Source organism: Bubalus bubalis, chromosome 14, assembly GCF_019923935.1.
Source record: "Bubalus bubalis isolate 160015118507 breed Murrah chromosome 14, NDDB_SH_1, whole genome shotgun sequence".
NCBI classification, from domain to species: Eukaryota; Metazoa; Chordata; class Mammalia; order Artiodactyla; family Bovidae; genus Bubalus; species Bubalus bubalis.
The window spans coordinates 71,375,914-71,402,150 of NC_059170.1; the positions used below are offsets into that span (position 1 = coordinate 71,375,914).

Here is a 26,237-nt window from a genome sequence, read left to right on the forward strand (position 1 = left end):
CATGGGGGCATGGGATGAGATTCAAACTCTCTTAGCAGTTGAATTAAAACAAGAGACAATTTATTGCCCTTGATTTGAGAGAGGACATTAAATGATTTTCAGATGCCATATTTTACTGAGAATTCTGACTTCCCTATTTGAAAAGTGCAGATAAATTTCAAAATGTATCTTCAGAAGAAACGTAAGTAGTTAATGAAATGGGTGCCAAAAATGGGGAAGGGATTAAAAAAATATTTTTTGTTATTGGAAAATAAATAGTGAACTTTTGTTCTTGAAAACCAGTCTCGTCATTTAGAGACCCAATAGATTTGATAAAGACTAATCCCCAAAACAATACTAATTGATTTGAGAGAAAATATTAGGTATATATTTCTGTGCTACAAATCAGCAAGGCCTCTCACTGGCTTTTTTTTTTTTTTAACATTTTATGTTACCTTTGTAAGCCATCATATACTTAACTTAGGATACATCCCACTGTCAAATAAAGTGAAATGCCCCAGTTTCAATGAAAACTTTTTACTTTTGTCTTCACAAAGGACTACCAGGGTAGGTTTCTCTTAAGAGTTTTTTTGTCATGAAAAATGAAGGACAAGGCTAAATCAGTTTTTGGCCAGTGGTTTCTTACCTGCTTCAGTTCTAATTCAGGAAGTATGTATTAAAATATAAAGAGTGGATTTGAGGGAATTTAGTTAAATTTTAAAAATAGGACCAAGGGAGACTAGACCATAAGAATCTAATGATAATCAATGTAGTGTTTCATATACGAGACACTCATAAGCCTTTTATAATTACTGCTGCTTTTCATTTTCTGCATTTCTTATAAATAAATTGTAATCTGCCATGGTGACCCCTCTTGTTTGCAAATGTTAAATTACAGAGGTTTCACGGACAACTCCCATATACATCAAAAAGACCTGCAAATGAGAAACAGCAGTTCCTAATTTGCCAGGTGATTGAAATACAGGCCTTTTTTCCTTAGAGGAATACAGATGCTCAGCCCAGGAACAGCAGGAGCTCTTCAGAGCACCTCATTCGTGACCACACCTCGTAATTGCAAGGGAAGAACGTTCTTTGAAATGTCACTAAGGTCCATTCTTCATTTTTACCTCTTAAAGAAGCGAAATTGTTTGAATACTTTTTTCCATTCGTTAGCAGCAACAAAAAAAGCTTAAATCCTCAATGTGAAATGCGGAAGAAGCTATTTAGAGACATGCGGGAGAGTCAAGGGAGCTCTAAGTGAAGAACTGAGGTGGGGGCCGGAAACCCCAGTATGCTTCCCAGGTCAGGGGCCTCGGATCTGCCCCCTACCCCCTCCTCGGTTTGGTAATTCACCAGGACTCAAGGTTGCTGTAATCACGGCTGTAGTTTATTACAGAGAGGGATCCAGCAGGCAAGGGGCTTCCCTGGTGGCTTGGTGATAAAGAATCTGCCTGCCAACCCTGGAGCCATGGGTTCCATCCCTGATCCACGAAGATCACAGATGCCAGGAGTAACTAAGCCCGTGCACCACGACTATTGAGCCTGTGCTCTAGAGCCCAGGAGCTGCAGCTGCTGAAGCCAGTGAACCCTACCTAGAGCCTGTGCTCTGCAGCAAGAGAAACCACTGCTGTGAGAAGCCGTGCACCTCAGCTAGAGATCAGCTCCGAGCCCCCACAGCTAGAGAAAGCCCACGCAACAAAAAAGACCCAGCACAGCCAAAAACAAGTAAAATTACAGAAGAAAAAAAAGTTTCCTTAAAAAGAATAAAAGATAGCTGGCAAAATCAGCAAAGGCAGTGAATGCTGGAAACCCCCCCCACACACACGCTTATTTACCTGGAGTCCTCTTCCAGAGAAAGTGCACAGGATGGTCTTAATTCCTCCCGCAGCACGTTGGCCCACCACGTCCTGGGGATGCTCGGGAGAGACTCGGAGTGTCCGGGGCAGTCGTGGGGGGCAGACAGTTGTAGGTGCCCTTTGCCCAGCAGGCACCCATCTTCTGGTCGCCTGGAGGGAAACTAGGGGTGTTGGTATAAACTGTATGGTTGGTACAAACTGTGTGGACGCAGCGGGCCACTCTCACATTTAGGGAAGATTTCACGTCCTTGTTGGGTCCTGTTAACCTGCCTCCTGACCCTGGAGGCAGGCCTGTCTCAGGCCTGCTGCCTGTGCCGGTTCTTGTCTGCACGCCTCCATTCCGCTCGTCTAGGAGCCTCTTGGCTCTGCTGGCAGAATCCAGAATCCTGAGTCCACTCACCCTTCACTGTGTCCGCCACCTGCACCCTAGTCCAAGCTACTATCCTCCCTGGACTCTTACATCCATCTCAGAATTTGTTTCCGGGCTTGTTCACTCACGGCCCCTCTGCAGTCTGTTTTGAGAGCAGCCAGACGGATTGTTCTGAAACAGGATTCAGATCATGTCACTCCTCTGCTGTGTGGTTCCTGATCAGATTCCTGTGTGATGCTGGGGTCCCCACGTGCTCTCTGAGCGCCTCTGCTGCTCACAGGCCTCATCAGCTCTGCTCTGCCACCAGCCTCTGCCATCCATCCAGGGCACAGAGATGCCCGTTCACAGGCCTTTGCGATGATGCTCTACCTGGAGTGTGATTTTCCCTACTCACCCCCCTCACTGTCTTCAAGTCTCTGCTTAAAGTCAGAAAAAGCATCCTACGCCGTCTATCCAGCCTCGCAGCCTGCTTGGCATTTATCCCCTGACGCTGTCTGCATCAGGTTGCTTTCTCTGGGTCTGCTCCATTTCTTCTCCCTGGAATGTACGTTCCACGAGAGCAGATTGCTTCTATTTTCATGAGCTGGCGCCTTGAACACTTCAGCCATAGGAAGCACTCAGTACGTCTTCTTGAGTAGGTTAGTGAAGACATAAGTACAAGTCTCTACTTGGATAAAAGTTCCCATCCATCGTGGCTGCCTTGACCAGCTTCCCATCAATACATGTGGCTGTGGTGGAGGTTAAAGGGGTTCAGGGTCGTGAGAGTTGAGGCTTTGACTTTGTCAGGACTCACAGCAGGTGAAAGGTGTGCCTGGTGCAGTACTTGGATAAGACTCCCAGTCTCCTGGTGACCCCCTCACATCTTAGCTTCTGTCGTCTCTGACTTGGGTAGCGGTTGAATGGATCCAGAATTATGTATCTATAACTGACAATGCATTATAGATGTTAAGTGCCCTTGACATCTGTAAATAAGGGGCTTCTACTAAGGACAAAGTGGTAAGTTAAGCCTAGTTTGGTTTCATCTTAGGTGATGCCTGTCTCACTTTTCATTGCTCCTTGTTTTCCCGTAAGTTTATGTTTGATAAACAGAGAGAAGGGACCACTGAGAAAAGGCTAATTGAGAAAAAAAGATGCTCTGTGTGGCCATTGTGATTTTTTTCCCCACAGACACATAAAGACAGACATTCCGTGCACGTATTTCTTCACTGCTCAGAGTGTACAGGCTGTGCTCATAACACATGGAACAATCCACGTCTGTTATTTCTTTAGCTCTTTCCAACTTTGAATTATGTACCTGTTGGTGTGTTTGTCAACTTAACCCTTAGTTAAGACGAGAAACCCTCGTCTGTTTTCTCATCTGAGACCAAGGTCACAGGCCAGAGAGAGAAGGTCAAGAGTAGCCAAGAGAGCTTTCCTTTCTCATTCTGTCTGGTGTGGCCGAAGGGGTAAGAGACAGTGTGAACCGCTGTTACCACAGGTTGTCAGGTTACGGTTTCTATGGCGACCGACTTCTTCCCTTCTTGGGCAGCTAAATACAGCAACACCATAAGACTCGTAGCTGAACTTGGCCTTCAGGTGGGACCCTTGGATTCTTCCAGAATTTGCTTGAGGCCCCCTCTGTAGGGCCTGAACTTAATTTATTGAGCATGACAGTCCCTGTTCCACCCAGCAGCATGTCTGATACCAAATAATGAAGCAGTACTTTGGCCACCTGATGTGAAGAGCCAACTCGTTGGAAAAGACCCTGATGCTGGGAAAGATTGAGGGCAAAAGGAGAAGGGGGCGGCAGAGGATGAGATGGTTAGATAGCATCACTGACTCAATGGACATCAATTTGAGCAAACTCCGAGAGACAGTGAAGCAAAGAGGAGCAATTCATGGGTCACAAAGAGTCAGATGCGACTTAGCGACTGAACAAAATGTTTGTGTGACACATGGTGACTCTTTCTTTCTCGTCAACTAAAACCCAATGGTTCTTTGAAAGAGAGCCTGTCTTAGACAGCAGATCATGTTCTCACTGGCCTGGGGGCTGGAGCCCTGTGATACTGCTGGTGTTGCTGACTTGACCTCAGAGTTGCTGCCCAGTGGTGGGCCCTGGGCTGCCCTAACGTGGACTCTGGTCCCGCACACCCAGGCCTGGGAGCTGAGTCTCTGCAATTCCCCCACTTTCTTTGTCTTTCTTATCTCTTTAAAGACTCAGGCAGGACAGCCTCTCTGGGATGGTGAATCACATCAGTTTATGTAATGCCCGCCCTTTGCCACTTAGAGAAACCAGAGGAGGGGCTTGTGTGTGTTATTTTTCACATGCTCTGGGTTCTTGAACTGTAGCCTGTGCTTTACAGAACTCAGAAAGCACAGTGGGGACAACCTGTTTTTACATGTGTTGGAAAAAATCTTGTGAGACCTGCTAAAGAGGGCAGCTTGGTCCAACAGGAAAGGTAATGGTGAAAATCTCAAAGCCCAGTTGTGTCGAGAGTTCAGAACAAACATCATAAACACATATGTAACAAATCTAAAAAAAACGGTAATGATGAAGGTATCTGCAGGGAGGGAGTAGAGACACAGAGAGTGGACATGTAGACGCAGTTGGGGAAGGAGAGGGTGGGGCGAGTTGGGAGAGTGGCATTGACATAGGTAACACGGCCTTGTGCAAGACAGCTCACTAGTGGGAAGCTGCTGTCTAGCACAGGGAACTCAGCTCGTCGTTCTGTGATGACCCAGCGGGTGGAACGGGAGGTTCAAGAGGGAGGGGATCTATATACTTAGGGCTGACTCACTTCATTGTACAGCAGAAACCAACACAGTGTTTTAAAGAAACTATCAGTTCAGTTCAGTCACTCAGTCGTGTCTGACTCTTTGTGACCCCATGAACCGCAGCATGCCAGGCCTACCTGTCCATCACCAACTCCCAGAGCCTACTCAAACTCATGTCCATCCAGTCGGTGATGCCATCCAACCATCTCATCGTCAGTCGTCCCCTTCTCCTGCTTTCAATCTTTCCCAACATCAGGGTCTTTTCAACTGAGTCAGCTCGTCGCATCAGGTGGCCAAAGTATGGGAATTTCCGCTTCAGCATCAGTCCTTCCAATGAATATTGAGAACTGATTTCCTTTAGGATGGACTGGTTGGATCTCCTTGCAGTCCAAGGGACTCTCAAGAGTCTTCTCCAACACCACAGTTCGAAAGCATCAATTCTTTGGCACTCAGCTTCTTTATAGTCCAACTCTCACATCCATGTGACTACTGGAAAACCATAGCCTTGACTAGATGGACCTTTGCTGGCAAAGTAAAGAAACTATAATTTAAAAAAAAATAGTGAAGTCTGGATTGTGGGGCTCCTGTGCTGCTGCCTGCAGGCTGCTAGGTAGAGTCTTGATTTTAATTCTAAACACTTGAGAATTTAAAAATACAGTCCATCTTGGTTATCTTTGCTGTGATTTGTCTGCTCAGGGGACTAGGATCCCAGTTGCCACACTTCGTTGTTGGTTAGTTGCTAAGTCATCTCCAAGTCTCATGGCCCCGTGGACTGTAGCCCGCCAGGCTCCTCTGTTCATGGAATTCTCCAGGCAAGAATACTGGAGTGGGTTGCCATTCCCTGCAGGGGATCTTCTTGACCCAGGGATCCAACCCATATCTCCTGCATGACAGGCGGATTCTTTGCTACTGAACTTCTATGGAAGCCCGTAATCACTCCCGGAATCACTGTTTACCTATGTGTTTGTTTTCCTGTTTTTTTTTTTTTTTTTCCTTATAGTGGTGCTTTAAGTAAGGTTGAATTTCTAGCCACTTACAGTGCTTTTGTGGTGTTCTAAGTATTAATCAATGAAAGGCATTCTCCTTGCCCCTGTTGTTTTAAAACAACCAGTGTATCAGTTTGGGAACTTAACTTTGGAAATCGTCCTGCTACAATCACCTGTTACAAATTTTTGTGGTTGGGGTTGAAGTATGTAGTACTAGGTTTTCTCATGACTGCTTTTTAACTTGATTGAATGCAGGACTAGTTGATAAAAATTGGTATTTACAGCTGTAAGTAAAAAATGGAAATACTTATTAGTGTTCAGCTTATAGTTGGGTGAGTTTAATTAAGTGCAATGGAATTGAAATATAATAATGCTATTGATTTAATTAATGCTGGCATCTTAATGTCCATTTTTAGATGAAACTATTGTAAAGAGGGTAATTATCTAATGACCATATGAGAACTAGGTCTTTGGTAAGACAAAAGAGGAACCGTATGATAAATTGCATTGGATTTTTTTTTTAGCATAACAGAACATGCTGATGTGAATGAAGGAATTAAGGCCTAGGGCATTGTGTATTGATAATATATATGTGTAAGACTAATTAAAACCCTCCTTTGACTTTTCTGAAGCCTATTCTTAGAAATTATGCAAATTAAATGAAGCCTTTGAAAAGATGCTTATGCAATGTTTGAGGTCCCTGAAGACCAAAAAAAAAACTGACATGTTGCAACTGAAAAAATTATACTGGGAAATGTTCTTTTTTTTATTAATTAATTTAATTGGAGGCTAATTATTTACAGTATTGTAGTGATTTTTGCCATACACTGACTTGAATCAGCCATGGGTGTACATGTGCTCCCCATCCTGAACCCCCCTCCTCCCTCCCTCCCCATCCCCTCCCTCTGGGTTGTCCCAGTGCACCGGCTTTGAGTGTCCTGTTTCATGCATCGATTTGGACTGGTGATGTATTTCACATATGGTAATATACATGTTTCAATGCTGTTTTCTGAAATCATCACACCCTCACCTTCTCCCACAGAGTCCAAAAGTCTGTTGTTTACATCTGTGTCTCTTTTGCTGTCTTGCATACAGGGTTATCTTACCGTCTTTCTAAATCCCATATATATGCGTTAATATACTGTATTGGTGTTTTTCTTTCTGACTTACCTCACTCTGTATAATAGGCTCCAGTTTCATCCACCTCATTAGAACTGATTCAAATGAGTTCTTTTTAATAGCTGAGTAATATTCCATGGTGTATGTGTACCACAACTTCCTTATCCATTTGTCTGCCAGTGGACATCTAGGTTGCTTCAGTGTCCTAACTGTTGTAAACAGTGCTGCAATGAACACGGGGGTACACATGACTCTTTTAATTCTGGTTTCCTGGTGTGTATGCCCAGCTGTGGGATTTCTGGGTCGTATGGCAGTGTTTTTGTGTATGGTGTGCTAAAAGATTTTGATACTTATGTGCAAGGGGACTGAATTGCATATTGTTTTTTGTGCATTTTTTATATCCTCATGAGCAAAACTAGAACCAGAAGATTAAAGATTGAGGCCCAAATGGCCACTGCTGAAGGAAATCCTGGAGTATTTAATCGTGAGACTGGGGCTGTAAAAGTTTGGTTTCTGGACAGGGAGTGAGGCACTGCTTTTCTTACATGAAAATCTTCACCGAGTATATTTTAATTGTGTCATGTTATTTAGTTTAAACTCCCTCTCCCCCATGCCACAGTCTTCCTATTTTTGTATCATGTGGAGTGTATTTATCTAATGAAGCAGGGCTGGCAAGAAGCTTTGGCTGTTTGAAGAACCTGTGATCCACATGTAAGCGCTGCCAGCTCCTAAAGTGAATGGAGAACAATCAGTGGGTTAAGATCAAGGAGGCATTTGGGAGATGAGGTGACCCTAAAATGTTCTTTCTTTTCCCTGTCTTCTGCCTCTCAGTTAGTACTCTTCACCTCCTTCTGTAGGCTGATACTCTGGCACTTGTCACTGTCATAGAGAACCTCAGAATTCACCCTGAAGCTTTGCTGCTCCGCCAGTGACCAATATTCAGGCAGCTCTGTGAAGTGTGTGCTCAGTCATGTCTGACTTTTTGTAGCCCATGAGGCTCCTCTGTCCAAGGGATTCCCCAGGCAAGAATACTGGGGTAGGTTGCCAATTCCTCCTCCAGGGGATCTTCCCGACCCAGGAATTGAAGCTGCATCTCTTATGTCTCCTGCATCAGCAGGTGGATTCTTTATCACTGCGCCACCTGGGAAGCCCGCTCTGGGCAGCAGTGTTTCTTAAATGGTGATATTTGATTCTTTCAGGTCATGCTTTTTTCCCCAGGCATAAGGGTCCCTTTAAAGATAAAGATGCCCTTTAAAGGCATCTCGGGGACCAGCATGTACCTAGGGATGCTCTGAGGTTGTCTGATGTCCTCTGCCTCACAGGTGAAATAAAGGAAGACATCGGGCAGAAGGCCAAATCTATTGCATTTTGTGCACACTTTTTTTCCAGCCTTCTTTATTACATCTCATTCACATCTCATTCATTTTCTAACTAAATTCCAAGATTCTCAGTGTTGGGAACCACATGTTTTTTACTTCATTCTGTACCCAGGTTAGCACTTAATACAGGGTATTGAAAATACCACCAGCAGGTTGGGACTCCTGTGGACTTGGCAGCTGGGCACATTTCCTGGATGAACTCCATTTATCAGATGAACCCGTCTGGGTTAGCACTGATATCATTATGACAGATAGGTGTCGATGACTGATAACTTGTAGAGCATTGTAAGCATTTGCTGTATGCATTTCTTCAATCTCCATGCCTTAAAGAACATGAAAGCAATTAGTAAAAAATACTGGTTCATTGTTGATGAAAACTGATTGTATACAACCATTGGGAGGTAATTCTAGTGTCAGAATTTTATCTTGACAGTTTTTTCTTAAGCCGTCGACAAGTGCTGTGAATTGACAGCAGTAATTGGAGGTTTGCAGTAAGTGGTCAGTATTAATAGCTATCACTTTTTAACTTGGCAATATCTGTCTTTGAAATAGCATCTTAGGAGCATATAGGTTGTAAATAAGGGTTTTATTTATTGTTATTATTTTTTTGCTTGCTTAACTATTAGCAGTTGAAAAATGAAAAGAGCCATTTTGGTCTTTGCTTCTCAGTCTGTTCCATGGCTAATCACAGACGACTACGTAATCTGATGGCTAGGTCATGTTCTTAGCGTCAGAGCGTCAGACTATGTAGATTTGAATCCTGGCTTCCCAGGTGGCGCTAGAGGTAAAGAACCTGTCTGCCAGTGCAGGTGACATAGAAGATGCAGGTTTGATCCCTAAGTCTGGAAGAGCCTCTGCAGAAGGAAATGGCATCCCACTCCAGTATTCATGCATGGAGAATCCCATGGACAGAGGAGCCTGGCGGACTATAGACCATGGCGTTGCAGAGTTAGCAGGCACACATGCATTCTCTTGTCAGCTATGTGTCCTTGTTTAGGTAACTTAACCTCTATATGTCTTAGTTTCCTGTCTGTAAGATGGATCCTACCCTGTAGTCTGCTGTGAGGGGAAAATAATAATACGAGGAAAGTGCTCACAAGTGTTTACAATATGTTCATTGCTGTTACTGTTTCTCCCTGCTTGAATATTTTAATCCAAACCAAGCTAGTGTCAGTGCAGAGTCTCTGACTCTTCAGTTCAGTTGTTGCTCAGTCGTGTCCGACTCTTTGCGACCCCATGGACTGCAGCATGCCAGGCTTCCCTGTCCATCACCAACTCCTAGAGCTTGCTCAAACTCTTGTGCAGCCAGTCAATGATGCCATCCCGCCATCTCATCCTCTTTCGTCCCCTTCTCCTCCTGCCCTCAATCTTTCCCAGCATCAGGGTCTTTTCCAGTGTGTCAGTTCTTCTCATCAGGTGGCCAAAGTATTGGAGTTTCGGCTTCAGCATCAGTCCTGCCAGTGAATATTCAGGACTGATTTCTTGAGAGAGTGAAAGCTCTGTGGGTTTAGGAAAAATAAAGCTGATGAAGTTTGCATGGGTTATGGAAGTTGATGTGTATAGTAATCTCTTTTACGTTGTCATTCGACTGAAAATAAGATTCCCTGAAGAGCGATTGTTAAGGTAGGCTGGTAAGACAGCCCTTCAGTAAAATGAATGGTGTTTTACTTCTAATCAATATAAAACTACTTCAGGGCAAAAATAAAATGTATAGGCATTAATGAAAATGGGAATGACATTGCCAGCCTGTCTTAAAAGAAAGGGGATTTTCCGTAAGCAGTTTAACTGGACTCTGGTTCGTTTGAATAAACAGTATTGCGTGAATGTGACAGGCACATCTGTAAATGTCCTGAGGATTTACTACTTGCTCCTCATTTCAGGAACAGCGTCATTCTTGATCCAGTAATTGAGAGGTGTGAAGGATTCTTCGGAGCTTTGCAAAAGCCAGGATGTATCTTTCAACCCTCAGTGAATTTCCCATTATCTCTCAGCAGAGCATCGGTTTTCTGAATCATTTCCAGGGTCAGCAACACTTCCCCTCAGTCTCTCCTTAGAATCAAAAATGATTAGCTGGTGTCTGTAAATGAACGAGTGTTCTCTGACTATTAATAGCCCAAGTAAATGGGCTCAAACTAAATTTGTTTTCCAGTGAGAATATCTTTGCCTTTTCTCATACATTCATATGTATGTGCATTTATTTGCACACACACTGAGCTCAGAAGGTCTGTATATTGGCTTATTTGGAAATGCACTGGCATTGAATTTTTTTATCATAAAAATCTGTATTTATTAGGAGTGCTGAATGACTCCTTTTGCTTCTTGGATCATACCTAAAAACCTCAGTGCAGTATTTTAAGACCCAGCCTCTCTAACTGAATTTACTGTTCCACCTTCCCAGAATCATTTCATTGTCATCCGAAGTATCATGATTTTTATATTCAAAATTAAGTTTCACACTTTTAAATCCCTGGACTGCCAGTGCCTTGGTGGTTATGCTTTTTGATGCTACAAGTAAAAACAGTATTTGTTCTGAATTTTTCTTCTAAGCCTGCGTCTTCCATCGCTGTTCTCTGCGTGTCTCTTCCTTCTGCCTTTTACAAGCGCAGTTTTCACTGTGTGTATTCTGTGCACCATCGAGTGGCCTGGTCTGTGGTGAAAGCGAAGTGAGAGTGCTAGTTGTTCAGTCACGTCTGACCCTTTTCGACCCCATGGACTGTAGATCGCCAGGCTTAGGCTCCTCTGTCCATGGAATTCTCCAGGCAATCAAACTGGAGTGGGTAGCCATTCCCTTCTCCAGGGGATCTTCCCTATGCAGGGACTGAATCCGGGTCTCCTGCATTGCAGGCAGATTCTTTACCACTGAGCCTCCAGGGAAACTCACTGTTTGGTGCCCCAGTGGTTTTCAGTGGATGGTGATCAAATGAATGGATGATGGAAGAACACAGAATTGGAATGGATATCAAGAAATCATGTAGTTTTTGATGTTTCTCTGACTGAATTCTCTTGCGGTGTTGGAAGAGGGTGTTTGCTATACCAGTGTGTTCTCTGGGCAAAATTCCATTAGCCTTTGCCCTGCTTCATTCTGTACTCCAAGGCCAAATTCGCCTGTTACTCCAGGTATCTCTTGACTTCCTACTTTTGCATTCTAGTCCCCTATAATGAAAACAACATCTTTTTTGGGGTGTTAGGTCATAGCAAACACCCTCTTCCAACAATGCAAGAGAAGACTCTACACATGGACATCACCAGATGGTCTATACTGAAATCAGATTGATTATATTCTTTGCAGCCAAAGATGGAGAAGCTCTACAAAGTCAGCAAAAACAAGACTGGGAGCTGACTGTGGCTCAGATCATGAGCTCCTTATTGCCAAATTCAGACAAATTGAACAAAGTAGGGAAAACCACTAGACTGTTCAGGTATGACCTAAATCAAATACCTTATGATTATACAGTAGAAGTGACAAATAGATTCAAGGGATTATATCAGATAAGAGTTCCTGAAGAACTATGGATGGAGGTTCATGACACTGTACAGGAGGCGATGATCAAGACCATCCCCAAGAAAAAGAAATACAAAAAAGGCAAAATGGTTGTCTGAGAAGGCCTTACCAACAGCTGTAGAAAGAAGAGAAGTAAAAAGCAAAGGACAAAAGGAAAGATATACCCATTGAATGCAGAGTTCCAAAGAATAGGAAGGCGAGATAAGAAAGCCTTTCTCACTGATCAGTGCAAAGAAACAGAGGAAACCAATAGAATGGTAAAGACTAGAGATCTCTTCAAGAAAATTGGAGATAACAAGGAAACATTTCATGCAAAGATGGGCACAATAAAGGGCAAAAATGGTATGGATGTAACAGAGGCAGAAGATATTAATAAGAAATGGCAAGAATACGTAGAAGAACTATACAGAAAAGAACTTCATGACCCAGATAATCACAATGGTGTGATCACTCACCTAGAGCCAGACATCCTGGCATACAAAGTCAAGTGGGCCTTAGAAAGCATCACTACAAACAAAGCTAGTGGAGGTGATGGAATTCCAGTTGAGAAATTTAAAATCCTAAAACATGATGCTGTGAAAATGCTGGAAAAGGTCAGTTTTCATTCCAGTCCCAAAGAAAGGCAATGCCAAAGAATGCTCAAACTACCGCACAATTGCACTCATCTCACACGCTAGCAAGTAATGTTCAAAATTCTCCAAGTCAGGCTTCAACAATACATGAACCGTGAACTTCCAGATGTTCAAGCTGGATTTAGAAAAGGCAGAGGAACCGGAGATCAAATTGCCAACATCCATTGGCTCATCAAAAAAGCAAGAGAGTTCCAGAAAAACATCTGTTTTATTGACTATGCCAAAGCCTTTGACTGTGTGGATCACAACAAACTGTGGAAAATTCTGAAAGAGATGGGAATACCAGACCACTTGACCTGCCTCCTGAGAAATCTGTAGGCAGGTCAAGAAGCAACAGTTAGAACAGGACATGGAATAATAGACTGATACCAAATACGGAAAGGAGTATATCAAGGCTATATACTGTCACTCTGCTTATTTAACTTAAATGCAAAGTACATCATGAGAAACGCTGGGATGGATGAAGCACAAGCTGGAGTCAAGACTGCTGGGAGAAATATCAGTAACCTCAGATATGCAGATGACACCACCTTTATGGCAGAAAGCAAAGAAGAACTAAAGAGTCTTGATGAAAGAGGAGAGTGAAAAAGTTGGCTTAAAGCTCAACATTCAGAAAACTAAGATCATGGCATCTGGTGCCATCACTTCATGGCAAATAGATGGGGAAACAGTGACAGACTTTATTTTCTTGGGCTCTAAAATCACTGCAGAAGGTGACTGCCGCCATGAAATTAAAAGACGCTTGCTCCTTGGAAGAGAAGTTATGACCAACCTAGACAGACATTACCTTGCCAACAAAGGTCCGTCTGGTCAAAGCTATGGTTTTTCCAGGAGTCATGTATGGATGTGAGAGTTGGACTATAAAGAAAGCTGAGAGTCGAAGAATTGATGCTTTTGAACTGTGGTGTAGCCTCTGCTCGCTGTAACTAAAGAAAAGCCCACACAGCAACGAAAATCTAGCACAGCCAAAAATAAATAAATAAAAAGTTTTTTGTAAGATTTCATTAAAAAAAAAAAAATGACCTAAAGAAAGTGAAAGTTAGGTCTGAGCAGAAAAGGATATATTTTAAAATTTCCAAGTTCCTTTTTGAAATTTGGAGCTCATGTTTATTAATAAGGCATAATCAATAGTTCAGTTCAGTTCAGTCACTCAGTCGTGTCTGACTCTTTGCAACTCCATTGACTGCAGCATGCCAGGCCTCCCTGTCCATCACTAACTCCCGGAGTTAACTCAAACTCTTGTCCATTGAGTAGGTGATGCCATCCAACGATCTCATCCTCTGTTGTCCCCTTCTCCTCCCGCCTTTAGTCTTTCCCAGTATTAGGGTCTTTTCCAGTGAGTCAGTTCTTCCCATCATGTGGCCAAAGTATTGGAGTTTCAGCTTCAGCATCAGTCCTTCCAATGAATATTCAGGACTGATTTCCTTTAGGATGGACTGGTTGGATCTCCTTGCAGTCCAAGGGATTCTCAAGAGTCTTCTCCAACACCACAGTTCAAAAGCATCAATTTTTTGACTCTCAGCTTTCTTTATAGTGCAACTCTCACATCCATACATGACTACTGGAAAAACCATAGCTTTGACTAGAAGGACCTTTGTTGGCAAGGTAATGTCTGCTTTTTAATATGCTGTCTAGGTTGGTCATAACTTCTTCCAAGGAGTAAGCGTCTTTTCATTTCATGGCTTTAATTTCAGTCACCATCTGCAGTGATTTTGGAGCCCAAGAAAATAAAGTTTCTCATTGTTTCCATTGTTTCCCCATCTGTTTGCCATGAAGTGACGGTACCGGAAGCCATGATCTTAATTTTCTAAATGTTGAGTTTTAAGCCAACTTTTTCACTTACCTCTTCACTCTCATCAAGAGGCTCTTTAGTTCTTCTTTACTTTCTGCCATAAGGGTGGTGTCATCTGCCTATCTGAGGTTATTGATATATCTCCCAGCAGTCTTGACTCCAGCTTGTGCTTCATCCAGCCCAGCATTTCTCATGATGTACTCTGCATATAAGTTAAATAAGCAGGGTGACAATATACAGCCTCTCCATACTCCTTTCCCTATTTGGAACCAGTCTCTTGTTCCATGTCCACTTCTAACTCCTGATTTCTCAGGAGGCAGCTTAGGTGATCTGGTATTCCCATCTCTTTCAGAATTTTCCACAGTTTATTGTGATCCACACAATCAAAGTCTTTGGCATAGTCAATAAAGCAGAAATAGATGTTCTTCTACAACTCCCTTGCTTTTTCGATGATCCAGTGGATGTTGGCAATTTGATCTAAGGTTCCTCAGCCTTTCTAAATCCAGCTTGAACATCTGGAAGTTCACGGTTCATGTATTGTTGAAGCCTGACTTGGAGAATTTTGAACATTACTTGCGTGTGAGATGAGTGCAATTGTGCGGTAGTTTGAACATTCTTTGGCATTGCCTTTCTTTGGGATTGGAATGAAAACTGACCTTTTCCAGTTCTGTGGCCACTGCTGAGTTTTCCAAATTGGCTGGCATATTAAGTGCAGCACTTTAACAGCATCATCTTTTAGGTTTTGAAATAGCTCAAGTGGAATTCCTTCACCTCCACTAGCTTTGTTCATAGTGATGCTTCCTAAAGCACAGTTGACTTCACATTCCAGGATGTCTGGCTCTAGGTCAGTGATCACACCATCGTGGTTATCTGGGTCATGAAGATCTTTTTGTATAATTCTTTCCACCTCTTCTTAATCTCATCTGCATCTGTTAGATTCAAACCATTTCTGTCCTTTATTGTGCCCATCTTTGCATGAAATGTTCCCTTGGTATCTCTCATTTTCTTGAAGAGATCTCTAGTCCTTCCCGTTCTATTGTTTTCTTCTATTTCTCTGCACTGATTATAAGGAAGGCTTTCTTATCTCTCCTTGCTATTCTTGGAACTCCATTCAAATGGGTTGATCTTTCCTTTTCTCCTTTGGTTTTTGCCTCTCTTCTTTTCACAGCTATTTGTAAGGCCTCCTGAGACAGCCATTTTTTGCTTTTTCACATTTTTTTTCCTTGGGGATGGTTTCAATCCCTTTCTCCTGTACAGTGTCCCGAGCATCCGTCCATAGTTCTTCAGGCACTCTTATCAGATCTAATCCCTTGAATCTATTTCTCACTTCCACTGCATAATTGTAAGAAATTTGATTTAGTTCATGCCTGAAAGATCTGGTGGTTTTCTTTATATTCTTCAATTTAAGTCTGAATTTGGCAATAAGGAACTCATGATCTGAGCCACAGTCAGCTCCTGGTCTTGTTTTTGCTCACTTTGTAGAGCTTCTCCGTCTTTGGCTGCAAAGAATATGATCAATCTGATTTCAGTATAGACCATCTGGTGATGTCCATGTGTAGACTTTTCTCTTGTATTGTTGGAAGTGGGTGTTTGCTGTGACCAATTGACATGGATATTTGAGACCAGAATATAAATGACCTGCTTATGGTTGCAAATAACCCCTCAAAATATTCAGTTTCTTTCTTTCTTTTTTTTTTTTTTTTTTGCAGTATTTTAAAGAAGAAAGCTCAAGAGTTTTCACATAGGTTGGAACAAAACCAGATAGATTTCCACGAGTAAGAAATTTGTGTGCTTGCAACTGAATCCTAGTAGAAAAAATTGAAGTGTAGGAAACCTAAGTTGTGATTCACAAAGGAAAACTTGTTTCTCAACCTTTGTTCACTAAACTTTATTTTAAAGTATTTTATTGTCATCAAGACAAAGTGTTGCTAACAGTATTTTAATTGTTTAAAAATGTTCATGTCATTAATATTTTATTTTCATCCCACATGTGACTACCTATGGTTTTGATGTGGTGATATTTCTTAAGTATGAACAGAGGGGAAGATGTTCAGAGGTTCACAGAGGCGCGCAGGGACTCTAGAAAGATGAGAGGGTGGTATGTACACAGAGTGATCCCCTCTTTACCTAGATGCACAGTTTAATTCAGGAGGCACTGAAATCATTAACAATAAGGATTTATTATAGAGTCCACAGCCTTGGAGAGAGAAGGTTGTCTGGACCACATTTCTGTCCAAGACTTAATGCTTTATTTCTAAGGAGCAGCAGGTCCCTCTAGACACCTGTGAGTAAAATAGGGCAGCAGGTTGTTGCGGTTGTTCCGATGCCAAGTCATGTCCAACTCTTAGCGATCTCATGGACTGCAGCATGCCAGCCTTCCCTGTTCTTAATCTCTCCCAGAGTTTGCTTAAACTCATGTCCACTGAGTCCGTAATGCTATCTAACTATCTCATCCTCTGCTACCCCCTTCTCCTCCTGTCCTCAATCTTTCCCAGCATCAGGGTCTTTTCCAAAGAGTCAGGTCTTCATATCAAGTGGCCAAACTATTGGAGCAGGTAAGGGACAGTTATTAGTGTAGGGTTCCTGTGCATTAAAGGGTTTCCACCCCAGCATTGGGAGTTGTGATTGAGCAACCTTCTGGTGGGGCTTGGAGCCGAGACAGGGATGGATGTGAAATTGGCTGAAGACTTCAGGTCAGTGGTCAAGGTCACACGGAGAGTCTGGGACAAATTAGACATTTGGGATTAAAATATACACACTACTGTATATAAACTAGATAGATAACAAGGACCTACTATATAGCACCAGGAACAATATTCAATTTCTTGTAATAATCTGTAATGGAAAAGAATCTGAAAAAGAATTCACATATATTTGTATGTAACTGAATCACTTTGCTGTACACCTGAGACTAACACAGCATTGTAAATCAACTATACTTCAATAAAAATTTTTTAAAATCCACTTTTCATTGGCAGATCAAAGGAAGTCATAGATCCCCAGCTGCGTTTGTACTTCTCACACCCAATTGATGTATTTAGAAACAGCAGGATTTACTTGCAGCTCTTATTTCCTCAGGGACATGCTGCAAAGACATTTATTTATCCACTGCTGTTTATAAAGACCGTGAGTTACGAGGTGACCTCCATCTCGGCAAGATAAATCCTGATGGCCAGAGTCCCACCAGCCTCATCTGTTGCTGGGTAGCTGAAGCAGTTACTGAAAATGTGTTTTCTTGAGAAGACAGGAAGCCTCTGCTCACACACACAAGGCTTTGGTGAATTGTCTATAAAACTGCCAGGCACCTATTAAGTGGGGGATGTAGCTCATCTTTATAGAGCAGGAGGCAGGTTCTGATTGGGTGCTGGGCTGTTTCGGGATGTGTTGTCTCCACATGTCCAAGGACCAGTATCAGTACCCATCGCTGATACCCTGAATGCAGAGAAGACAAGCTGTATCCCCCCACCTGATCCTCCCCAAAGCCTTCGAAGTAACTCCAGTAGCAAGAGGCCACCTTTTCTGAGGCTGCCGCTGCTGTGTTTTAGATGACTGGTTGCTTCCATTACTGAGCTGCACGTCTGTCCATGATAGGAAAATCAAAGCCATGTGGTGTTTTTTTGTTTTTTTTTTTTTTTATTGTGTAGTACAAATTTGAGCATGGCCACCAAGGCTTGTTTCTCCCTTGGAAAAGCAATTAAGACTGCAGAAAATAATTAAATACACAATGAAGTGAAGCTAAAGTCTCAGTCGCGTCCGACTCTTTGCAACCGCATGGACTGTCGCCCTCCAGGCTCCTCTGTCCGTGGAGTTCTCCAGGCAAGAATACTGGAGTGGGTTGCCACTCCCTTCTCCAGGGGATCTTCCCAACTCAGGGATCAAACGCAGGTCTCACACATTACAGGCGGGTTCTTTACCGTCTGAGCCCCCAGGGAAGCCCTAAACGCATGATATCTTGTCATAATTAGAGGCTGAAGAGGGTTAATTATTTCAGTCTGTTGTAGGTCACCCACTAAAACATTCAAAGGAAGCATCCGGACAGTTACTGAGTTAATTTACAATACAAGGTCTTTGTAACAGTTTCAGTCTTTTCCTTGCAGGACCATGCAGATTTGAGAAGCCATTTCTTCACAGTTGGGATGAAGCTAGAGACCGTGAACATGAGTCACATTTGCCCTGCATCCGTGACCAAGGTGAGCATCCCTCCCCTGCTCCTGACCTCCACCTCTGGAGTGGATCACATCCTAAGTCTTTCTATTCCAAGCCAACCCGAGGGAATAGGCTCGATGCCAAGTAAACCCAGGAAAGAGGGCTTCCTCTGCAGCCCAGCCCTGTCTTAAGCTCCCGTCTTGGTCACTTACATCATGGAGCGAGTTTGATCAGGTGCCTCCTCTTGTAACGGGTGGGTGAACATCACTTGTCCTCTGATAGTACAGAATGCAGACGCTTGTGTCCTACAGTGACTTGGAGGAGATGCCGACGAGAAACTGAGTTTATAGCAGTGAACTCAGCCACTGAATATGTGCCACCTTCTCTTATTAACCACATGACACTGAGCTTACCATTTGTCTGTGCTCATGAAAAGAACTGCTGATAAGTTTGCATACATAGTCTTTGTACTAATAATTGGGCTCCTCCTGCTACACTGATTATAGCCCATGTGATCTATTTTGAAAATACTTGAAAATGGTGATAAGCAAAGTCCTGTTTCTAGAGTGAGGGGGCAGAGAACACTTGGCTTCCTTTCTCTCTTCTGCTTTCACTGATTAAAGGAAAAGTCATACATCTACAATTCACAGATTTAAAATGAAAGTACCATTTCATGTAAAGACATTTTTATTAACAAACTGATAGTCTTTTAAGATTATAACTTCCCTTCCCCATCAAAGAAGTCTCAGTGAACTCACCTATCGTAACATCTAAAGTATGTGTTTCTACTTTAAATACACACACACGTATACATACATATATATACACACACACACATACTATTTATTGGAGGAAGAAATGTCAACCCACTCCAGTGTTCTTGCCCGGGAAATTCCACGGACAGAGAAGCCTGGCAGGCTGCAATCGATGATGTCACAAAAGAGTCAGACATGACTGAGGGACTGAGCTTATCCACTATTTATATCATTTTATAAATGGTGGAAGAATCCAGCACATTTAGATTCTAGCCAGTGTGTGTTTTAGTTCCATTAGTATGACTGAAATGATCAACTTAAACTTTTTCACGATTGGACCACTTTAAGAATATATACTGAAGCGGCAGTTACTGCTGCAACCATTGGGATGAAGTACATTTACTTCATTTGAAAGCTGTGCCGGTCTTCTTTCGGAGCATTATTTGTTCATCTCAAGGAATTAACCCTGGGCGCTGTTGTCTTTTCTTTCAGGTTTTTAACAATCATTTTTTTCAAGTGACTATTGATGACCTCAGACCAGAGCCTAGTAAACTCTCGATGTTGTGCCATGCGGACTCTTTGGGGATTTTACCAGTACAGTGGTGCCTTAAAAACGGAGTCAATCTCACCCCTCCCAAAGGTTTGTGTTTTGTGAAAATTGACAGCGTTTGGGTGGTTCAGGAGGACTCGTATTGTCACCAAAGTGATGCCTTTGTTGATGTGGAGACGTTTATGCCATAAACATTTCGGATGCAGTGGGAAAACAGTGTGTTTCTTGGTTAGCTTGACGTAGGGTCTGTTACAGCTCCTTGGGGCTCCCCAGGTGGTGCTAGCGGTAAGGAACCCACCTGCCAATGCAGGACACAGAAGAGATGCAGGTTTGATACCCGGGTCAGGAAGATGCCCTGGAGGAGTACGTGGCAACCCACTCCAGTACTCTTTCTTGGAGAATCCCGTGGACAGAGGAGCCTGGCGGGCTACAATCGATGGGGTCTCACAGAGTTGGACACGGCTGAAGTGACTTAGCACACACATGTGTACACACACACACAGCTCCATCCCCTGGGGAGGTATGTGACCCTGGGCTCCTCTGTGAAACATTGCTACCCTTCTGTTACTGTATGATTGGCAGCTGTGTTTCTGCTGTGTGTTGAGAGGGTACAGAATTGCCAAGTGATTGGGATTAAAAACTTGAACGTGTCTGAGCTGTGGCTTTAAAAAGGCAGCAACCTGCTAACGAAACATTTCTTTAAAACGGTATTTCCAATAAGTTGACTTTCCCCCAGAGCCCAGTTGCTCTCAGATTTTCAGCACTTTGTTTCCATAAGACATGACAGTAATTAAGTTGGGAACCAGCTTGCGTTCCAGTCCTCTTAAATTGAGATCCATAAACCATAGTATCGGTGAGGACCGTGCTGTACTTCACAGATGTGATTTCTTGTCCTTGTAGTTCTCAGGCTTATCCAGGGAAGATGCAGAGAGATGAAAGGTGAGAAGATGGATAGGAAAAGAAAGGGAATGAAGGAAGAGAAAAAAACAAGAATAGAGAACTAAAGTTCCGGGGAGGTTTTGACAGATCATCTCAGATAAAGCAGGGCCTTTGTGCTCATCTCTGCAGATCTCCGGAGATTGGGTTATATGGACATCAGTTGTGTTGCACTGGACTTACTGTGAAATGACTGTACTTTGCTGGGCTTTTATCCTAACTCGTCCTCCAGTGTCAGCCCCACGGAAGAGATGCTTTTGAGTTGTTTCCATCTCGGCCCTTGCTGCTTCTCATTAAAGTTCTGCAGTAATGGAATTCAGCCTGATCATAATGTTTCTCCAAAACACTGCTTCCCCTGTTTCCAGTGCCAAATTCATTGAGTCCTCAAAATGAGGATTTCCCTACAAGGAGACTTAGTTCCAGGGAGTTTATGTAACCTGCCCAGGACCCCACGCTTAGTAACAGGACAGGCGGCCGGGCTCCTGATTCTTTGCTTAGTTATGGGTGCTGAAGATGAGGATCACGTGGCCTCTGTTTTTGTGTCCATTTGGGTGCCTGTGGATGACTCTACAAATCACTGTGCCTCAGTTTTCAAGACTGGTAAATGGGGGCACCCCTGGTACTCCACAGATATTCTATAGCAGGCATCCCTGACCGCCGGGATCTGATGCCTGATGATCCGAGGTGGAGCTGATGTAATGATAATAGAAATAAAGTGCACAATAAATGTAATTCACTTGAATCACCCAGAAACCATTCCCCCACCCCTGGTTCATGGAAAAATTGTCTTCCATGAAACCAGCCCCTGGTGCCAAAAAGGTTGGGAACCTCTGCTGTATAGAATCAAAGACGTGATACAAACCCAGTGTTCTTATAATTCTTTACTTGACAGTACAAGTTCTATGCTGTGTGTGGGCATGCTAAGTTGCTTCAGTCGTGTCTGACTTTGCTACCCTATGGACTGCAGCCCACCAGGTTCCTCTCTCCATGGGGATTTTCTAGGCAAGGATACTGGAGTGGGTTGCCATGTCTTCCTCCAGGAGATCTTCCTGACTCAGGGATCGAACCTGCATCTCTTACATCTTCTGCATTGGCAGGCGGGTTTTTTACCACTATTACTACCTGGGAAGCCCAAGTTCTATGTTATGAACCATCTGCTGGTTCAGGCAAGAGAAGTCTTTTCCTTCTGTGGAATGTCAGCAGCTGGCCAATTGTAGAGTTGGAAAGCCCTCTGGCCATCTTTGTTTCTTCCCAACTTCTAATCAAAGTGTGTGTGCAGATGAGTCTCTTGTCATTGAAGAAAAATGTCACAGATATCTAAAATGTTGCTTGGTTGGACTTGACAAATTCTGAGTTTGTTCCCAGAAAAATAGGATCTATTTAAGAATTTAAAAAAAAATGAGTTGGGTATTTCCTCACATAGTTTAAAAAAATAGGAAAAACATTTATATCTGCATTTTGGATGTTTGATTAATGGATGGTAGAGGTTTAACATTTACCAGGGTCTTGAGAATTTTTAAATATGTTTCCAAAAAGAGGTTATTCACATAGCTTGGAGCTTTACTAGTAAAATGGATGTGCCTATTTTGATAATTGCATTTTATGTTATTAAGAAAATTGTTTTATATTAATATGGTTGAACTCTTAAATGTGCAGTGAAATGATGGTACAAATTTTTTCATAATATTAAATACTTTTTATATCTTAAGCTTTTTATACCTACAGTTCAGCCATTATTATCACTTCTCTGTCACCTACGTATTTGTGATATTTGGTAAAATGAAATTGTCTTAATGTTGTCTTCCAGACAGTTCTTTCCACTGTTGAAATTGAAGTATATCTTTTCTAGGAGGAATGTTGGTATTATGTATCATTTGTAAAATATACTGAGTAATGGTGATTAGTATCTTCCAATAAGAAAGTCTCAGTGATAATCATTTTTTAAACCCTTAAAGCAAGAAGTGATCCTTCAGTAATCTTTCAGTTTAGTTCAGTCTTGTCCAACTCTTTGCGACCCCATGAATCACAGCACACCAGGCCTCCCTGTCCATCACCAACTCCCGGAGTTCACTCAAACTCAGGTCCATCGAGTCAGTGATGCCATCCAGCCATCTCATCCTCTGTCGTCCCTTTCTCCTCCTGCCCCCAATCCCTCCCAGCATCAGGGTCTTTTCCAATGAGTCAACTCTTCGCATGAGGTGGCCAAAGTATTGGAGTTTCAGCTTTAGCCTCAGTCCCTCCAATGAACACCCAGGACTAAATGAACACCCAGGACTGATTTCCTTTAGGATGGACTGGTTGGATTTCCTTGCTGTCCAAGGGACTCTCAAGAGTCTTCTCCAACACCACAGGTCAAAAGCATCGATTCTTTGGCACTCAGCTTTCTTCACAGTCCAACTCTCACATCCATACACGACCACTGGAAAAACCATACCCTTGACTGGATGGACCTTTGTTGGCAAAGTAATGTCTCTGCTTTTGAATATGCTATCTAGGTTGGTCATAACTTTCCTTCCAAGGAGTAAGCGTCTTTTAATTTCATGGCTGCAGTCACCATCTGCAGTGATTTTGGAGCCCAAGAAAATAAAGTCTGACACTGTTTCCACTGTTTCCCCATCTATTTGCCGTGAAGTGATGGGACCAGCTGCCATGATCTTGGTTTTCTGAATGTTGAGCTTTAAGCCAACTTTTTTACTCTCCTCTTTCACTTTCATCAAGAGGCTTTTTAGTTCCTCTTCACTTTCTGCCATAAGGGTGGTGTCATCTGCATATCTGAGGTAATCTTCAGGCGTTGTCTTTTGGCTGTAGGTCTTGAGATGGTAGAGCTTTTACATATAATCCAGTAAGAAGAAAAGCAAAAACTTACATAGATTTATAAATACGAGTAGATACTTCATGATAATAGAATCATGCCTTTTATGTGAACTCATCATAAGAAGAGAAATGCCCAGTAAAGTCATACTGAGATGGCACGGATTTCTCAGAGGAGGTGGATAGCCAAAAGAGAAAGGAAGAAGTGGGTCTGTTTTGATGGAGTATAGAGGGACAGGTTCTCTCAGACTTGCTGGCAGGAATGCAGGTAGGTGCCAACTGTATGCAAGATTACAGATGCATTTAGCTGTTGACTTAGCACTTCCACTTCTGGGAATTTCTCTTAAACTTATAATGTACTGATAATATGCATAAAAGTTTGGTTATTTTTGCAGCATGATGTGTAATAGCAAAAGACTTGGGAAAATCCAAGTGTCTCCCTGGGTGGGGTTGGTTAACTCGATTTTAGATTTTTATATAGTGAAAACTTCACAGCTGTTGAAAAGAATGAGGCAGATCTCTTCGTATTGACATGAGATGCTCTACAGGGTGTGCTGTGAGTGGGCCGATCAATGGGTTATAGTACCACACCTTTTTTGCTAGAAAAGAGGCTAGTAAGGGTGTATATTTTAATGTTTCTTTATGTATTGCTGTGTTGGGTCTTGTTTGCAGTGAGCAGGTTTTCCTCTGGTTGTGTAGCATGGGTCTAGTTGCTCTGTGGCATGCAAGATCATAGTTGAGTCCACATTCGCCTGCATTAGAAGGTGGATTCTTAACCACTGGATCACCAGGGAAGTCCCAGGATGTGTATTTATGTTTGCACATATTCTTGTAAAGAGAGTCTGGAAGATTACATAAGAAATTAATGAAAATGATGACTTGTATTTGGGAGCGTAGGGTATGGAGGTGGCGACCAGGGCAGCTAGGAACTAGACTTTTAACAGAATGGTTTTTAAGTCTTTTTATTTTTTTGTTTTCTATTTGCTCTACATGAATGTTTTATTTATTAAAAAATGATCATGTATTATTATAAAAGGGTTTTTATAACTGAAAGTGGTATTAGAGATTATCTGATCACCTCCAATCATTATATATGTGGGGAAATTGAAGTTTAGTTGTGTTAAATGGTTTTTTAAGGTTTTTTTTAAGTCCTGGGGCTGAACTTGGCATAAAACCTCCCATTCTTAAGATCCCAAGTTGATTGTGTTTTCTGTATAACCACCCTTTATTGCTGTTTTCTCTCCCTGATACTTTGTAAAAATCTGCCCTTCTCAGTAATTTGAGGGCATTTTGGTGGCCTTCTGCAGGGCTGAGCGATGTCAGTGGACCATGACTTTCCCCTGACTGGAATGGTCTTTTGTGTCAAAGCATTTGGAGAATTTCAGCTCTAGGGAATAAAGTTCCAAATGTTTGCAGTTATAACAAAGATACAGCTTTAATTATTGAACTCTCTTACCACTTGGGGCTTCCATGGACAGAGGAGCCTGGCAGGCTACAGTCCTTGGGGTCACAAAGAGTTGGACATGACTGAGTGACTAACACTTAACACCACTTGGGGACACCATATTGACTATGTATTTACATGTGTCATATATGTAGTAAATATAGTAAAAAATAGTAAAGTATTTTTATTTTTTTAATTAAAGTGAATTAAAATTGAGAGATGCTGGTGGTCTCGGTAGTGGTGATTTTATGGTTGCTTGAGATGACTTGTTACGTGCCTTATACATCAGCACCTGATCTGGCAATCATGCTGTCGGATGCTTTCCAGCACCCTTATTTGCTTTAATAATGTATGAAAGTTTGTTGTTTTTAACTTGAATTCTGAGAGTGTGTAGGATTTATTATTTTTGTTGTCGTGTTTAGTCGCTCTTTTGCAACCCCATGGGCTGTAGCAGCCCACCAGGCTCCTCTGTCTGCGGGATTTCCCGGGCAAGAATAGTGGAGTGGGTTGCCGTTTGCTTCTCCAGGGGATCTTCCTGACCCAGGGATCGAACTCCCATCTCCTGCATTGGCAGGCAGATTCTTTACTGCTGATTCTTTACCATGGAAGCCCAAGATTTATAATACACATTGAAAACGAGTTCATATGTTTTCTTGTAGGTATGTTTTCCATGAAAGCATTACATTGTTTAGATTTCTGTTAGAACCATAAACACTGCATTGAATTCCAACAGGTCTGAATCCCAAAAGAGAGTAATGTACTCATTCCCCAGTGTGAAACAGCTTATGAAACAAGACACCTGGTGACACAGGAGATGTGCAGACAACATACGTCCCTACTCACATTGTTTTGACTCCATTCCTATTTAAAAAAATCTGTCGCCAGATTCCAGATACAAATAGTCTAAGCTAGAATGGATCGAAATTTTTTAGTGTTGTCTCCATTTGAGCAGGTGCTTTCTTGGTAAGCAAAGGACAGAATCTTGGCAATTTTACTGCATTCGTTGCAGCCCAACAAACAGATTCATTGTCATAGGCACTTTGAAAGGGGATCAAACAAATAAATAAATCAAGAAGGCAAAAATGCATATAGGTTATCAACCGTGACTTGCTGTGTTTAAATCATTTCATTAACCTCCTTCGTACATAACATCCAAGGTTAGGCACAGAATCACACCCCCCAGGGGATCTTTGCAGAGCATGGGAAGCCTGTATATTTCTGCTGTA

At 42.4% G+C, this 26,237-nt stretch overlaps 1 protein-coding gene across 6 annotated transcripts in view; it reads left to right on the forward strand.

The window, feature by feature from the left end:
• The window catches only part of SFMBT2 (Scm like with four mbt domains 2), a 177,521-nt gene that overhangs the window by 90,248 nt on the left and 61,036 nt on the right, over positions 1-26,237 (forward strand). For all 6 annotated transcript variants that reach the window (XM_025264501.3, XM_025264506.3, XM_025264500.3 and 3 more), the window contains 2 exons: positions 18,467-18,559; positions 19,763-19,910. In XM_025264501.3, coding sequence (XP_025120286.3) covers positions 18,467-18,559; positions 19,763-19,910 — 241 coding nt within the window. The remainder of the gene's footprint in view (positions 1-18,466; positions 18,560-19,762; positions 19,911-26,237) is intronic.